The sequence below is a fragment of the Sturnus vulgaris genome, chromosome 3 (assembly GCF_052056855.1).
Source record: "Sturnus vulgaris isolate bStuVul1 chromosome 3, bStuVul1.hap1, whole genome shotgun sequence".
In the NCBI taxonomy this organism is placed as follows: Eukaryota; Metazoa; Chordata; class Aves; order Passeriformes; family Sturnidae; genus Sturnus; species Sturnus vulgaris.
The window spans coordinates 83109974-83122833 of NC_142245.1; the positions used below are offsets into that span (position 1 = coordinate 83109974).

At 41.4% G+C, this 12860-nt stretch overlaps 2 protein-coding genes across 3 annotated transcripts in view; one reads left to right on the forward strand and one right to left on the reverse strand.

Annotated features, from left to right (window-relative positions):
- Positions 1–791: 791 nt before the first annotated feature.
- Positions 792–3201, reverse strand: LOC106849559 (uncharacterized). Its single transcript, XM_088162779.1, has 2 exons — positions 2331–3201; positions 792–2012 (listed from the first exon to the last, which is right to left on the reverse strand). The coding sequence occupies exon 1, from the start codon at positions 3199–3201 to the stop codon at positions 2392–2394; it is 810 nt and encodes a 269-aa protein (XP_088018905.1). The 3' UTR covers positions 792–2012; positions 2331–2391.
- The window catches only part of PHIP (PHIP subunit of CUL4-Ring ligase complex), a 106803-nt gene continuing 97003 nt past the window's right edge, over positions 3061–12860 (forward strand). For both annotated transcript variants that reach the window (XM_014870196.2, XM_014870197.2), the window contains exons 1-4: positions 3061–3245; positions 3355–3413; positions 3591–3620; positions 3778–3837. In XM_014870196.2, the coding sequence (XP_014725682.1) occupies positions 3200–3245; positions 3355–3413; positions 3591–3620; positions 3778–3837 (195 nt within the window). In that variant the 5' untranslated portion in view covers positions 3061–3199. The remainder of the gene's footprint in view (positions 3246–3354; positions 3414–3590; positions 3621–3777; positions 3838–12860) is intronic.

Genomic DNA, 12860 nt, shown 5'->3' on the forward strand with positions numbered 1-12860 from the left:
ATGTAAGATTTCAAGATCACATGAAAGAAAAGGGATCATTAGAAAGCAAAACAATAAAGATAGTAAAAATGCAGAGATTATATTTTTCACTTGTGTACATTACAAAAAAAATCCTAATTTTGACTGAAAGTAAAAAAAAAACCCTTTAAAAATATATCTGAAAAAAGAATGGAAAATTTGTTGCAGTTGTAGGAATTCTTAGGACTCATTTGAACATGTATCACCAAACAGTAATAATTAGGCATTTTCTATCGTGTGTGACTTTCATGTTATGCCACACATAAACAACAAAAAAAAAACCCATCGAATTTAATATGTAAAAAGAAAGTGGAATGTATGTTTATAAAAGCTGTTTATTAAATATTACTTCTAATACTGCAGTGTTCGAGCTCAAGTCTAGGGCTTTGATGTCATTTTGCTTGGTGATCTAAAAAAATTAAATAAAAGACACAGTCTTTATTTTACTGTCAAAACACCAAGAAGTTTTTGATTCGTTAGGCTGTATTTTGAACTAGAACAGGAAAACTTAGGAGTTGCCAAAAGAACAAGGAGGGTCAATATGTCTAGGAGAGTTTTTCCTCTTCTTTCAGACTCCTTAACTGTCTTAAAATTTCTCTGTTGCATGGTTTACAGTTTCAGTGATGTCATATGTAAGCATATTTTCTTTTATGTAAACATCAAGGGTAATTAAAATGTTAATCACATTATTCATGTAGCCCTTTGTTGTGAGAATCACCTACGAAAGATATTACAATGCATATTTTACATTGCTAAGAAAAGATTCAAGTCAATTTATTTTTTAAATCTTTATTAGACATTAAATATTATTTCATTTCCGTTTCAATTATTTGAAGTGTGGATTTAAAATGAAGCTGAAACAGAGTGGTTATTGTTACAAATCTGAGGAAAAGGAGATACATGTACATTTTTAAATATATAGTGATCATAGCTACAGATACAGTGATCAAATCTAGTACATATTGTTTTACTTAAAAAAATCTATCCTAAAACATTAATTTACTCTAATGATTACAAATTCTAGATTAGAATTTTAATGATTTTTTAGGACATGTGATAATTATATGTAAAAAATGCACAGCATCTAGACATCCACTAGATAAATATAATTTGTATAATAAGACAATGGAAATAAGTGATATTTTAGCCTCCTTTCTTTAAGCTTTCAGGGTAACATTTATTCAATAAAGCAGAAGGGTGAATGCAGCAAATCTTTCTCACCATATCAAGCACAAAGCTCGAGCTCCTATACTGAGCTTGCAGGCCTTGGAAACACGTATAAAAATGCTCAACTCATGTTACCCTCAGCTGCACAGAAGTGTTGTTCAAATTCAATTTTGTTGAAAGTTAGATAGTTGAGAAATTCAGGGGATTTTATGTACAGGAAAAAAATAGTTCTTTGTCTAGTTTCTATATAATTTCAAATATACTTTTTTCTTTGCTTCACAAGTTGTATCAGTTAATAATTGATGCTAAAGGAATATTAAAAGATGACGGCTTCCCCTGTTTACATTGATCCCTGCTAAATTCATTCTTATTGTCCACAAACACATTCGTTCTTGCAAGGCCCCAACTCGACCTTAAAAATCAAACACGTTGCAAAACATAAAGACAAGCAATCATGCTCCTTTAAATCCCTCATCAGATATGGATTTTTTTTAAAAAGCCAATTATCAGCGGACATCTGCTTTATTTTTATTTTCTTTTTTACTGTAAGCAGCAAAGAAATAATCACAGCACAAACCAGAACGTTTTATTCAGTACCCTCAAGCTAGCAAACATTAAAGAAACGATTTAAGCGCTAACCGGGCTCCGTACAATGTTGCAGCCTTTCAGGAACCTTCGGTAGGTTATCGATCCGCTAGTGAATTACCTCCAGTTCAGCCATAGGTTGCAGGCATCTCCATCCATCGCTCGTCCTCGCGTTGACAACACTTCTCCTCTTGCCCATGGCTCCTCGAAGGCACGAGACTCGTCAGTCCCGCACGTCTGATCTGGTTGGCGGCAAGAGCAATGAATAAAATCGTTATCAGCTGTCGGGGCTTGTTTTGGTTGTTTTTGGTTTTGTTTTCGGTTTTGGGTGTTTTGGTGTTTTTTTTTTTTTAAAGGGAAGTTCTCAAAGCGAGCTCCCTGCGAGCCCTTCACCCCCCAGGCGGAGCTGCCTGGGTAGCCCCGCCGAATAAGGGAGGAAAGGCGCCTTTCCGGATGTTTGGGGCTGGCTGGGGTTTCCCCCCGCTCCAGACCCACGGCAGGAGCCCGGGCACGATGTTGCAAGAATAAGAACGAACAACGCGTGACACTGTGGCACTTACGCGCAGATGCCAAAGCCCCTGGCAGCGCCCCGAGGTCCCCGGCTGGCTCCGAAGGAGCGGGCTAGGCTACGGGGGAGCCGCGGCGAGCGGGGGGTGTGGAAGTGCCGGGCCTTCCCAGCGGGGCCGCGCTCCCCGGGGGCATTTTGGCTTCGCTCGCTTCCCATTCTTGCGACGCTGGAACTCGGGAACTTCCAGCGCCGCCGCCGCGAGTCGCCGCTGCCCGGCCGCCGCAGCCCCTCCTCCTCCCCGTGCGTCGTATCCCTCCGCGCGCCGGCACCGCGCAGAGAAAGCGCCTTTCAGCCGCCCGCCCGCCGCCTTCCCGCCCACCCCGCCGACATCTTCTGCCACAGCCCGCCCGCCTTCCCGCTAATAAACGCGTAGCGCTCGCCCCTCTCTCCCCTCCAGCGCCGGACAGCGCCGGGGGCCGCCGCGGCAGCGGGGCGGCAGCCGGGAGCAGGGGAGCCCGGCTCCCCCCTTCTTGCCCGCCTGGCCGCTCCCGCCAGGCAGCGCCGGGACCGGGGGGGCGCGGGGGGAAGGGGCGGCGCGCGGGGCCGTGGGGGCTGAGGAGGGGGCGCGGAGGAGGAGGGGACTCTTTCTCCGGGCGGAGGGATCGCGCTCGCTCGCGCTGGCTGGCGGCGGCGGCGGCGTTGGCGGCGGGCGGCTGCGAGTTGTTGTTTCCTCCTCCTCCTGCTGCTGCTGCTGCTGCCCGTGGGTTGAATGGTGGAGCCGAGACTCTCCCCGGTGAACGAGCAGTGACAGCGACCGGGCGGGCGCATTTCGCTGGGACCCGACGCTGCCGCGGGAGCGCGGCCCGGGCAACCCCCCTTCTCCCCCTTTCCCCCCCTCCCCTCCCCGGTTTTCGCCTCGCCATGTCCGGGGACGGCGGCAGCCGGCACACGGCGGAGCTGCGAGCGGGTGAGTGGTGGCCGGGGGAGCCGGAGAGGGGCGGCGGGCAGGGGGAAGAAAGGGAAGCCCGCGGGAAAGGGGCGAGCTCCAGCCCTGACGGCCTCTCCTCTCCCCGCAGAGCTCTACTTCCTCATCGCTCGCTTTTTGGAGGACGGACCATGCCAGCAAGCGGCTCAGGTAGGGGATGGAGGGATGGATGGATGGAGGGATGGATGGATGGCGCCGCCGGGCCTGGCGGGGAGGGGGCGGCCGGGCAGGGCGGCTGATCGGGCGGCGCGCTGGCCGCCTCGTCTTCCTTCTCCCATTTTCTCTCTTTTTGAAACCTCTCACGCCCCGCTTTTGTTGTTGCTGCAGGTCCTGATCCGAGAAGTGGCGGAGAAAGAGGTAAGAGCGGCGCCGCGCACCCGGCACTCGCCCCGCCTGCGGCCTCCCTCCCCCTTCCCTCGCTCTCCCGCTTCCCCCGCCCCATCCCGGGCGCTGCCGGGGGGCTCCTCGGGGGAGGGGGAGCCGCTCACGGGGCGCCCTCTCTTTCCTCCCTCAGCTGCTGCCCAAGCGCACGGACTGGACGGGCAAGGAGCATCCCCGGAGCTACGAGAACCTGGTAAGAGGAGCAGGCGCTGGTAACAGGAGAGAGCGCTGCGGCGGGCAAAGTTGTTTTTCCCCCTCCCTCACTCTCCCTGAGCAGCCGGGTAAAAAAATTGAATTTCCCGCAAAAAAGAAAAAAAAAAAAAAGGAACTTAGGAAAAAAAAAATGCAACAAAACTTTGGAATTTTAAAAAATTATTTTTAAATTTTATGTCAGCCTCTGTTCCTCTCTGCGCCCCCTCTCAATGTCCCGGGGCGGGCTCGGGCCGGGGTCCGAGCGGGGTCCGCCCGCCCGAGCGGGGTCAATAACAACGCGCGCTCCGGGCCCGGCCGCGCTCGCTCCTCGACGTCACGGACGCGGTGCGGGCGGGCGCCACAGCCGCGCGCGCGGCGCGGCGCCGGGCGGGGCGGGGCCAGCGGCGGCGGGTGCCGGGTCGCGCGCGGCCGAGCGGGGGCGCTGTGCGCCGCCCGCGCGCGCACACAATGGCCGCGGCCCGGCCGCCCCGCCGCGCTCCGGCCGGAGCCCGCAGCGAGCGGCTCCGCGCTGGGCCCGGCCGCCCTCCCGCTGCCCCCGGGCCGGCCCCGCTGGTGAGGGGCGCTGTGTGCCTTGGAGCTTTTCTGTACACTGTATCTGGTGCGTGGGAGTGACAGGGCTTGCCAGGGTCGCATCACAAATTTGACTTAGGTGGATTTTTGGTTTGTTTTTTCTTAAAATTTCCTGGTGTGTGCTTTTCATCTCGGGTTAGAGCAGTGATAAAACGAAGTGTTACTCGCAGCGATGTAGCTCTGACTAGCAGAGAGGGGCCTGGATTTTTTTCCCCGAACATGTTGTGAGCTGCAGTAGTTAGAAAAACAGCAATTAAGGTGTCTGAACTGTGTCTGTTAGCAACTTGTTGCTAGTATTGTTTTCATTGCAGGTAGACTATTGTATAACGTAGTCTCTGGATTTCTGAAAACGATTTAAGAGAAAGACTGAGCCCTGTTTGTGATGCTCTTCAAAAAGAGGTTTTCCTTGCTGGTTGCTTATAGTAGTTCTGAACTCCAGTAATTCTGAAACAGATAATGTTCAGAAGTTTTGAACTTACACAAAAGAAGACAGTTTCCATCTGTAATGCCTCAAATAAAGACTGTTGCCATATACATTTCTTAAAATTCTGTAACAAATGTTACAGTAAGAAGCATAGGTATTGTAGTTATTGTAAGGTTTACTTACAGCATTGCTTTTTTTCTGTAACAAGAGTTGCATTGACACAGGAATTTTCATGCGTATGGTGTGGAAAAATCGATGGCAATTAACTTGTGGAAAACATAAGAATATATACCAGTACTTTTGAACTTTCTTGAAATCAAATATGAAGAAACTCAACTAGGAATTTCTAAGTGCTTGATATATTATGCTGTTCTTATTTACTTATTTAATTGTAGGGCTGTGAGGCTGTTTTACCCATTTCAAACAATGGTAGGAGTTGCTTGGTAAAGTTTATCAATAACCTTTCTCTTTTATCTTAAAAATTATAAAGACTTGGTGGTACAGTCTTAGTGTAGCATGGATTTGAGTTTCTTCTATAGTTAAAATATAAAAAGTTATGAAGAAGGAAAAAGATATTTTAAAGGTTGAAGTAAGAAGAGTTATTGAGAAGTTAATTCACTCTTTCCAAGAAATTTCTCGTTTGTGGAATGCAGGAAAATACCAATTTAGTCAGCATAGATATGTAATGACAGAAGATGTACTTCCTCAAAACTTGGACTTGACTCTGGATGCTTATATTTGGAAGGTGATGCTGACTAGGTCGTTTCTCTTTTCCTAGTCTTCTGTTCATAACAAAGTTTCCTTAGACTTCCTAATAAACATTTCTATGTGTTTTCCACCTTGCCCCCACCTAGATATCGGGATGGATGTGTGTGTGTGTAATTGGTAACTTAGTTCTTGAAGCTTCTCTCCATCCTGCATTTTTTCTTGCCACAGTTGTCAAAGCTGTGTGAACTTTGTATCACTTGACATTTTAGGCATGTGAAAGCTGGCGTGGAAGCGTATTTGCACCATGACAGTTACATTTCGTACAAAAGAAGAGTTTTTCACTATGTCCTGTTTCATTAAACAAAAAACTCATTTGTCTCAAACCAAAGGATCCTAAGCTTTTGAGACAGAAACAATGTCAGCTCGATCATTCTTTTATTTATTTATTTTTAAAATTTTTCCACCTTTGAGATACTGACTCTTCCGTCTCAAGATGGCATGTTTTGCAATGTTTTGATACAGTTTCTCAGTCATGAATGCCCTAAACTTTGTTGAAAGGTCTGAAGGGATAAAAGGCTAAAAAATAGAAGTACCAGTAATGTAGTATTAGATGTCTGACTTTACTTTGGGAGGGAATAAGGGCTCTGTGTAACCGGAATGGAATTTAATCTCAAGCTTCTCTTTCATTGTGTGCAAAATTATGTCTGTTATTATACCTATGGTTTTAATAAATAATTCCCTTAATATATATATATATATATGTGTATATATATTACATTATCATCAAGAGATGATGATGTTTCTGATTGTGTCCTCATCTGAAAGCATTTATTAAAACATTTTTATTAAAGTTTTTGTTATTAGACTGAAATTCACAGCCCTAGATATTTTATTTCTGTTACTTAATTTGTACAAATAATGTTAAATCTGGTGCAATTTTTATCTTGCAAGTTACTTTCATTTTTCTGTTTGGCTAGTGAAAGTAAATGTTTCATTTTCTTAAATAAGCTAATACCATACTGTGCATGCTTGTAATGCTACAGGCAAATACCTGAGTTTAGAAATGCTATTGCACTTATATTGTGTTCTCAAGTGATTTTTCTTGAATTTCAGTATCCCTGTATATATTTTTGTAGAGTCAGCATGTATGGCATATACCACTTGAATATGGGTTTGATAATGCAGGCTCTTATTTTAGAGTGCTAATCTCATTCTAATATTGCCGCTATTAAGATTCCTATTAAGACCCTGTAAGAATTGAGTCCCTGGTAGGTCGCTTTTAAGGTACGTCTACCAAGGATGCAACAGATCTCAGAATGTTTTGTATTGTCTTGCTTTTGTTGTGAAAACTTGAGAGTTGTAAGATAGCTTACTTTTCTCTCTGAAAGATTCAGGATTTCTCACTGTGGGGGACAGCAACTGAGGAATTTTAAGAGTTAACAGGTCATTTAACAGCAGAGCAAGGCAGCTGTGTTAGTTGTTTATACATTGTGGGTGTTTGTGTGTCACTTTTCAACACTTTTGTTAGGGCCTTTGTTGCACAGCAAGCTTTGGTGCATCATTTGACTCCAGGGTAATTGTTTTTATCGTGTTGCAGTTTCCCTATGGGTGTAGCTGCTCTAATTGTATGCTGTGGATGAAAGCTGTGCATTTCTGCTGCATCCTTTGTGTAGGCACGAGTGCTCATCCAAATGTGTAGTTAGTTGGGTGAGGCAGCTGACCTGTCTGAAAAATGAACAGAAATTTTAAGATGGCTCAGCTCTTTTGGTGTGCTCCACCATGGGCTTTACCACTACCATCAGGGAAATGATTGGAGTGGGTATGGAGGGGTTGGAGAATGTGTTGCAGTTGCTTCTTTTGGGAGTGAAGTAGACTGAACTTCAGACTTCAGCTGAATGAAACCAACTGTTGAGATTCCCTTTGGCAATTAGAGCTATCATGTGGAAAGTTGTGGGTTGTTTGTGCAGTGTATTTTTTTTTGGTTTTTTTTGGTCTTCTATGGTAAAACATCATAGTGTAGATGATCACAATTATTGTGTAAATTTTTTAATCCAGAATATTAATTTAATCATCATTTTCTTCGTTGAATTAGAATGTTATTCACAGTAGTGGTGGTTGAGGAGGGAGAAGGCTGCGACTTCACACCAAGTAGGATGGCCCAATATGTTTAATAGGCAATATGTCTTGGTCTCGGGAATTATTGATGATTTTTTTGCTGACATTTGTGCCTTTCTCTTCTCCGGCCCACAATTATTAAATGTGATTTCAAGTGAAAATTACAAAACACAGATTTCCAGGCCATTCCACTGTTCTTATTTGTGGTGCGAACCTACAAGAAGTTACAAATAGTATCTGTGGGACTGGGACGCTAAGTACATTGATACTGTGTTTCTTTCTTCATGTAGTAGTTAAGTCCTCTAGGCAGAATTGTGGTTTCTATTTAGAAATTCTGTTTCTTAATAAGTAACCAGATAATAAGTAGTTTCTTTCTTTAGGATAGCTTGTTCTGTAAAGATATTCAAAGAAATAGGGAGCAAAATGAAAACTTGAGTTGAATCAGAGAGCTGGATTATCACCTAATTTTTGTTAACAGTGTTTTGGGAACAGTCTACAATATTTTAGAAGGTGTTCTGAAAGATTTGGCACTGTGGCTAAGAAAACCTGAGTATTCTGATTGCTATCCTTAGTCAGATTTTGGTCTCATTAACAGTGCTTCTGTTGGACATATATCAACTTAAATGATCTCTGAGTTCTAAAAGACAAGTGCTTCTGCTCTACAGACTATTCCCACAGTTGAGAACTTAGTTGATGTTAAAACCTCTCTGTTCAAACTATTATATTTTGATATGGGTAAACACTTGTTTGTTCTAGGTAGCACCACACATTTGTTTGTTCCTCAGATAATCAAGAGAATTGGCCAAGCCAACTGTTTTGTGATAGTTCTTTCAAACTGAGACTAAGAAGCCCTGTTGAGAGACGGGATGAAGAGGAATATCAAGTTTCTAAAGTGTAACTTCTGTTTAAAAAACCCAAACCCACAAAACATTATGAACGAGTTTGAGAGGCAAACAGCTACAGGTAACTTAACAGTAACAGCCACAGCTGAACATCTTAGTCCATAAGGCAAAAAATGCTGCCTCTGCTCACACCTTCTCATGTGGTAACACACACTGTTTATACTAAGGCTTGAGTTTATCTGCTCTGGCCTCACACCTATTAAAAGCATTAAGCAATTGAAAAAATAATGTGTTCTTGGGATGGCTGGTTTAATATAGATGTATTTAATTAGACAGAGAGTAATCTCACGGTAAAATAGTAAGCATTCTGATTGGAAGTAGTTGTTAAATAGCCATATAGTTTTAGTTCAAGCAGAATTAGAAAGTATTCAAGAAATATGTTTTGAGGAAAATGGTTCTCTCTCCCGGTGTCCTTGCCCTGTCTCCCCAGACAACCCCCTACCTCCCCCCTAAAAAAAAAGAAAAAAGAGAATGGGAATTCCTCAGAGAAAACTACTTGCGTATCGTTGCAATTTCTAATTTTAAACTGATAAGGCAGTGGCTGGTGGTACATGGTACTCTATTAGATTGATGATCTGAGGTAGTGCAACAATTAATGTAATTCAATTTGGGTCTTGTTTTGGGTAATATGTTACATAGCAGGATAGTTGGGATAGCTGCTGGTGTTAGTAAGACTGAGCTCTCACATCTTGGAATACAGGTAGCTGACTGGTGTAGGTTTTGTTGTTAAATGTCTTTGTGTGGAAATGTGTTTTTCTGAAACATATTTACAGCCAACCTTGTAGTTAAGCATGTTGACTGTTAGCAGGGTGTGGGGGGGAACTAACAATTTTTGAGAGAATGTTTCGGTGCGTGGAGTATTTGGAGCACGAGAATAAGGTCATATTTTACTTGATGTCTAAAACACTGGTGGTGAATAACTGCATTGTGTATTGCAAAATTAACTAGAGTCTAGGTCAAATCTCGATTCTTTTGTTTCATTCATTGTGATTCTGATGCTGAATTATGCTGCAGAGTCATGCAGAACGAAAATATAAGCACTTGGGTCTATTTCAAAAGTAATAAAGATTTGTACGTTAGTCCAGATAGCTTTGCAGCTGCATTTTGTGTATTCCCATGCTGCTTGTTTGGAATAGGTGAAGCTGGAGGTAGTCGGTAAAGGGAGAGGTTTGAGGGTAATGCTGCTTCTGATTTTCTAAAAAATAATATTTATGCTTAAGATCTGAAAATTCTAATTTATATTATAGTAATATATATATAGTAATATATATATCTGAGTTCTAATTTATGTTATAGTAATAGTTAAGAAGTGTTAACTTACGTGAGAAGACTGTGAGAACAAAAAGAATTTATTATTTGCCTTAAAAGCGCATCTTCTATGCATTTCTTTTAGAAGAACAGAGCAGAATTAGACATTGAAGAAAGTCTAATAGGGCAAAGAAGAAGAACAGCTAGAATTTCAGCTGGGGGGACTGGCAGAGAAAAAAATCCTGTGCTTTTTATGCTATTTGACATCACAGTTTTGGCATATAATTTTAAAATTTCTGTCTCTAGAGTCCAGTTTTCACTTTCATTTAGAGCTGTATGAATTTTAAATACTTGTACATCTGTTATTTTTTTCCTTTTGCTTTCATTTCTGCTCTTGGAATCAGAGCTTGATATCAAACCAGAGTTCATTCTATTAATTTCAAATTTCATTCTGAGTTATCTTGAGATTTTCTGCTTCTGACAAAGCTTCTAAAGTTATCATTAAAACAAAAACTTGTTTATTTTGTTTTGTCTCAAAAATCTGACTTGAAAGTACCCTGGTTGTGGATTTTTTGGGTTGTAGGTATATTTTTGTTGATTCTACGTTCTTCTTGCAGTTTGTCGGTGCAAGATTTGTTTTCTGGTAGGCTGCACCATGGAACAATCTGAATAATCTTAGTTTAATGTATTAAATAAACTTACCTTGTCCTGTCTTGATTTGTTGCTACCAAGTTGTGGTTGTCTTTTCTGTAATTCTTATTTTTCCTTTTTCAGAAGGGAGAAATTGAGTGAATTTCTGTTACACATTTTTTAAATTTGTGACTTCTACTATAATAGTCACACATACAAATTAACACTGGAACAGACTTCCAGAGACAGTCAAAACCCCAAGTCGTTACTGTCAGAGACATTTGGCCAATGCCCCTAACACTGTACTTTAACTTTTGGTCAGTCCTGAAGTGGTCAGGCGGTTGGAGTAAATATAGATTTTTTTTTTTTTTTTTTTTTTTTGATGGTGAAGAAATTATGTCTCCTGGAGAAAATTAATAGCCTGTTTTAAATAAGTTATTCAAGTTCCACTTTTTATTTGTTTGTAGTAAAAGAAAACGGAAAAAAATCAGTCCAAATAAAAACTTATTTAATTAAAGTTTTCCTATCTGATTTTTACAGAGAAATGAAACCTACCTTTTTATTTAAATTTCTTGTGTGTACTTATTCTTTATGGAAGAAAATGAGACCCAAATGTTGACTGTGCATGGTTCATGAAATAGCTCTATAAACTTCCTGGAACTGACAAATGTTTAAATGGGCAATGCCACTTCTGTTTTGGCAAAGGTACAGCTCACTAAGTATTGTTGAATCAGTTTGTTAATGAGCTGCTGCGAATGCTGCTTAGTAGTGAACTATGATTACATAGACAAATACTGTGAAGAAGCATCACACAACTACTTCATAATGTGGCATAAATAGCTCTTTTCACACAAATGGACTTAAATGAGAAGAGACTGTAGTGTGGGTGTAAGGTATATATTGAGATCTTTAATGCAGATGATGAAGAACAAAACAGACAGATAACTCTTATCAAAACATTTGCTTTAAAAACTGAAAGAGGAATTGAGCCTGCCTAGTTTCTGCTAAAATAAAAAGTGAGCACATGGCTGATGACAAATCATGAGAAATATGACTCAAGATGTCAGCTTGCTGTAGTTTTGGAATGTGTCAAACAGGATTTACTTCCATTTGCTTTAGATTTTGTGCATTTCTTAGGATGTGTAAAACTATAGGGTCTTGAGTAGGATAAAAAGACAACTGTATTGTGTATTTAGTTGTTATACGTGGTTAAAACAAAAAACCCAGTAGTTATTAATCTTTGAGAGATGAATTTAGATTCTGCAGATGTAAATTCTGGCTTCAGATTAAATTAAGTGAAGACCTATGTTTGTTAAACTGTTGTGCTCCTTTTGATAGGAGCAGAGGAGAACAAAAGCTAAGGAAATGGATCAGGGCTGTTGATGGCAAGAAGTGTATATACAGCTTCACAACTTCTTATGGCTATTTAGATGTTTTAGAGCTCCCGTGCATGTATTTTGACTGTGATTCCTCCTTTAAGCACAAAGAAGCATGTTGATTTGCTATTCTGATTAATTTTTCTTATCATAATTCTGAATTATTTTTTGCCACTCTTCTTTGTGCCTGTCTGATGACAATGAATTTAGCAATTTTAAATTAACTGATCTTTATGACAAGCTGCAATTTTATTTAAGTAAAATATAATTTTTAGTATTTTTTTTTTTTTTGCTTATGTGAATTTTGCAAATTATTTAACTTTTAGGCAGCGAAATTCAGACAGCTTGCAAGGCTTTCTACAAATGCAATAATCCACAGAAGGAAAGCCCCTCTTTCCAGGAAGCAGCTAAACATTTGCCTGCCTATGGGAAGTAGTAAATGAATTCTTATTTTGCCTTGCTTGCTGTGCAGATTTTGCTTTGTTTATTAAATTATTTTTATCTCAACCCACAAGTTTTTTTTCTTTTACCCATCTGATTTTCTCCACCATTCCACTGCAGTGAGAATGAGCAAGTGGCTGCAGAAAACTGAGCAGCTGGCCAGTGTTAGACCAAGAGACGAGGGAGAAAACTTTCCCTCCTTCACTAGGAGATTGTGGTGGTGGTGGGAATTACTGGTGTAAGCAAGGCTTTTCCAGAACCTGCTGTTTCAGACATCAGCACTCTTTATGTTAACAAACAGCTGGAGTGCATGAAACAATTCTAGTCTGTCAACAAGATAGGAGCACATTTGATGAAGAATAAGGTATGTCCTGTTAATTCAGTGTAATACAGAAGCATCATTCTAAGTGTTAGTCAAGACCTCCTCTAGGTACAGAATAACAAAATATCACAAGCTTTTTCTTCAGTATTGTGCTGGGTTTTTTTTCTCTTCTGTGAAGTAAAACTGTGAATAAGTATTTCAGGATATATGAAGGACAAAATGACTACATGCCAAATTGTATACAAGAACTGGAGAAAACTGAGTATT